The sequence below is a fragment of the Onthophagus taurus genome, chromosome 11 (assembly GCF_036711975.1).
Source record: "Onthophagus taurus isolate NC chromosome 11, IU_Otau_3.0, whole genome shotgun sequence".
Taxonomy (NCBI): domain Eukaryota; kingdom Metazoa; phylum Arthropoda; class Insecta; order Coleoptera; family Scarabaeidae; genus Onthophagus; species Onthophagus taurus.
Window position 1 is genome coordinate 4,684,907 of NC_091976.1, and position 4,697 is coordinate 4,689,603.

A 4,697-nucleotide genomic window follows, 5' to 3' on the forward strand; every position below is an offset into this window, starting at 1 on the left:
CGTCTGAAACATCTGTTGCAAGACATATATATTTGTAAGTTTTCTTTTTCCCATAAAAATGCGATAGAACAAAATCGCCACGTTGAATTGTGAGGATTTGGTTTTCATCATTATTTATTATTTTGTTATTTTGGCTGTTTTGTAGATCAGATTTTTCCTCCATTTCAGCATCTGATAAATCATCGAACTCGGTTATTCTGTCACTAGTAGAATCACTTATCCAAGAATCTAATTCACTTTCGTCTGAACTAATTTTACGTGATTTCTTCTGTAGAACAATTTTTGCCCTTTTTTTAAAACTTTTTTTCTGCTTGGAAACTTTCTTTCCTTGTGTTTTATTTTGAAAATTTGTAACATCTTTCTGTGTTATAACCTGTGCTCCTAAACAAATTCGCCTTCTTGGTTGCTTTGTAAGAACATGGTCTCGTTTTATGAATTTTAGTAAGAGCTCTTGAAAACCAACTCCGATTTTATGCGAGTTATTGCGATCTTGCTGCTGAGCAATAACTGGCGCGATTATTGTACTTTCTTGAGATTGGTTTTGAATTTCAGAGTTTTCATCTGTAGATGGTTTTGGCTGACTTTGATATTCATTATGCATTCTGGACGTTGACATTGACATCTGATCGGTATGTTGCGCATTGGATGTTGAAGGTATCGCTTAATGATCAATATCGGACACACTAGATGTTGAGGGTAAACTTACGTCAGCAATTTTTTGAGCTTGACGAGATTTCCATCTTTGAATAGCAGTTGGATCGAATAATTCTACAGGTACGACATTTCGGTTAATTGGAGAAATTCCAGCTTTAACAAAACCATTTATTATTATTTCTGGCTTTGTGTCGGTCCATATCTCGCCAATTAACTTTGAGAATATACACTTTGGAATCTTCACTCCTACATTTTTTCGCTGCCATTCGACCAATTTAGCATCCCAACGAGTTTTAAGAGACTTAAACACGCTTAAGTCCAGAGGTTGGAGCAAATGACTGGTGTGCGGTGGAAGCTTTAAAATTGTTATTTGATTTTCTATAGCAGTTTTAAAGACGTCCACACTTAAATGAGTAGCGTGGCCGTTGTAAATTACTAAAACTGGTCGATCGTCGGATAAATGTTTAATGAAACTTTTTTGAAAATAGTTCTTGAAAACTGCACTCTCCATCCACCCGTTAGAGGTTGCCGCATATGTGGTATTAGGGAATTCAGTGTCAGGTGGTGCTACCCATTGATCCCATACATTTTTGCCCTTAAAAATTATAAGAGGCGGTGCCTTGTCACCAATTGCACTACAGCACATTAAAACAGTAGTATTCTGTTTTCCAGGGCCACTTGTTGTACGAGTTGATGGATATCCTTTTTGACCAACAATTTTTGTTTTGGAAGGATCACAACAGAAACTACTTTCCTTTAAATTCCAAATTTGAGATGGCTTATCGTCCAATCCGAGTTCCTTTACTGTCTTTTCAAGCAAATCAAAATAGTCATATATTAAAAACGGGTCGACATTTTTCTTTCTGGCGAATTCGACACTTTGGGGAGTTGTTAGGGAAAGATTATGCCTACGCTTAAAGTTTAAAAACCAATCTTCGCCAGGGATTCCATTTTTAAATTGAGTTTTAATATTGTTTACCCTGACGTAATCGGCAACGATTTTTATTATTTCTTTTCTAGTAAGGCCGAAACCCCATTTTTCCAAACAACAAATACAATCAGCCAGTGATGTCACTTCTTCAAGAGTAAAGTCTGTTCTCTCCTACCATAGCTTGAACTTAATTTACCTCTTCGTCCTTTGACATGATCCGCAAGAGTATTTTTAGGTATTTTGTATATCTTGCTAGCTCTATAAGTGCTCAACGAACCACTTTTAATAAGGTCAACTGCTATTGTGAGTGTTTCTTGAGAATATCCTGATCCTATAGTACTTTTACGCACATAATTGCGAACCATTATTTATCTGAAATGGCAGGAAACACGATTTTAGTTTTAAATTCTAATACGGGGCAAGTGCGCTCTAAGGATTGCACTTGCCCCATTGAAATAAATGCACTTGCCCCGGCCGCTTCAATGGCCGGGGCAAGTGCGCCATAACTTCATAAATGGATGTTTATGCAAACAAGAAGAAAAGTACCCTAAGAATAATGAATATAACTTAGAAAGGTATATATGTACTTACCACAAATCACCACAAAATCTTCGTTAATTTTGAAGTAGCTGGACAATTACTAAAACACTGTTAACTAGTCTTATAACCGAACTGAACAATAAAATTTTGCACGTGTCTTTTCACAACAATCACGAAACAGAACACCACCAGCCGATAAAGTAGGGAAGAATATGTTAGTTACTTGTTTTATTCATAGATATCAGTGCAATATATTCAAACATGCGAAATTTAATGGCAGAAACTGCTCTTGCCCCGTATACGCACTTGCCCCACCTTACCTTACTGTTTTAAAAAATCCTTTAAAAAAAGTAGCTTTAAAATAATCTGAATAGTGCTCTACTACCACTAATATTTTTCTGTTTTAATCTTTGTATTTCGCAAAGCAAATATCCATGGATACGATTTGCCATGGGTAACTTGGTATCGGTGTTGCCATCATAGGTTCTTTTTTTTGACTATTGTTATATTTTAAACATATATGGCAATTTTGAATTCTTTCCTTAATGAGTCTTAATGAGTTTATGATTCTTTAATCTTTCATCAGTGATTGACAATTCCTCAATAGTACTAATCGGTCCAACTCTTTTAATCGCTGCGTCTTCGTTATGGTTGTCTGTGTCCATTATCGATGCTCTTAATAAAGTATCGGCAGTTATATTGCTTTTCCCATGAATTAATTCCAATTTTATATTGTATCTGTATATTGTATCTATATATTGTATAATGTATAGTCCTTGTCGGTAAAACAGTTAACTTTATTAAATATTATTAACACGTTCAGGACATCGTGTACCACATTTGGTATATCACGTCTACATTAGCAGCCGTTGTGTACCACATGTGGTACATCCTACAGTTCTTCCTATTTCCTGTATAAAAACGCAACGGCTACGTAGGAAGCTTGAAAAATTAGTAAGGGGGTTATATAAAGTGTGTACATGACTGGGTACATGGTGACATGGTGGTACATTTGTTTCCAAGTCGGATAAATTTTGCAGTTACTACCTAATTATTTTTGACTATCTAGCAAAAAAAGGTTTTCTAAATATGTTTAGTGTAAAGCAAATTTATTCTTACAAAACAGATAAATCTAATCAAAACCTAACTATTATTAGAGAAATATAAAATTCTTAGTTTTTAACAAAATGAGCCTAAATCAAACTATTGGTAAACTAGGAACATTTATGTTTTTCGTTGAAAAAGTGTAAACACATTGGTAGGTTGTTATGACAATCATCACAGTAAGTCATAACTCTCTTCGTTTTGGCTCTTGCTTCTTTTGTTCCTAATTGTAATTTTTCGTAGTAGGAAATACACCGTTTTGGAAATACAGTGTTGTTTCTCGCAATACCATTGAATATCTTTATCTGATGTGTATTTTTTGTCTTTCTTCTTGGTATTGGTACGTCTGGTTCATCTTCTATTTCCTCTTCATCATCATTGTCATTGAACAATTTCTGTATTAGAAGTTCTCTGAATGCTAGCATTTCGATTTTTTTATTTGTATTTCTTTGGTATATTACCCATATTGAATTTACAACAGCGGTTCCTAAAATGATTTCAAAAACAGCCTTCTTATACCACTTTATTGATTTCCTTAGACATGTGTAATATGAAGACATTCGGATATATTATCACCTTTTTTAGCAGAGTTGTAATCTATTACACATTGTGGTTTTTTTTATATCGTCTTGCTTCCTGTTTTTTCTCCCCGTAACGATTAGTTCATCCATATATCCTGGTAAAGTATTCAACATTAAAAATGCATGTATATGTATTGTAATTTGCTCCGCCTTTATTAGCGAAAACTCGTTCGTTCTGATAATGTCTATGCATTTCTGCAATAGATAGTGATAGTCTACCATCTATAAATTCTCTTGCGGTTTTGGTCCTTAAATAGTAGCTTTCTACTCGAGGGATAGTTACAATATTTCTGTTTCAATCTTCGTTTGATTCCTATGTTTGTCGCGGTTATCTGCTCCAACAATTCCTAAACCACTAGCTTAGTACAAATCACAGCACGAATTGTTCGTTCCGTTATTCCAAAAGTGTTAATCAAAAATTTTTTGTATACACGAAATCGCTTATCGTTATTCCATAAAAAAATGTGTTATTCTGCTTTCTTGGTTCATTGGCTGAAATACGACGATATACGTAGTGTCTCGATGCACGAACCCAAGAAATCCCGTTGACGTTGTAATGAAGCTAATTCCTAGAAATTTTTGAAGAATTGAGCTCTCACATTTTCATTAACACGTTCGCTACCACAAGGTATACGAAAGATGCTCATGGTAGACTGAAAACAATTTATTCTTATTTTCTTCGAAAATTTTCTGTTTTTGTACCAGGAATATAATATATAGTAAGAAAATTATGAGAACTTGTTTTCTTGAACACGTCACACCAGTGTGACGGAGGTCTATATGTACAACTTTTTAACCTATTGACCACTTGACACATATATGTGACATTATAAAATTAAAACTGTATACATTTTTAAACAATTTAAATTTATTTCTAATATTACATT

General features: G+C 34.2%; 1 protein-coding gene across 1 annotated transcript; it reads right to left on the reverse strand.

Moving 5' to 3' along the window:
- Positions 1-661: 661 nt before the first annotated feature.
- On the reverse strand, positions 662-1,950 carry LOC139432006 (jerky protein homolog-like). The gene is made up of 2 exons (XM_071200335.1): positions 1,782-1,950; positions 662-1,728 (listed from the first exon to the last, which is right to left on the reverse strand). The coding sequence occupies exons 1-2, from the start codon at positions 1,948-1,950 to the stop codon at positions 662-664; spliced, it is 1,236 nt and encodes a 411-aa protein (XP_071056436.1).
- Between the last annotated feature and the right edge of the window lie 2,747 nt (positions 1,951-4,697).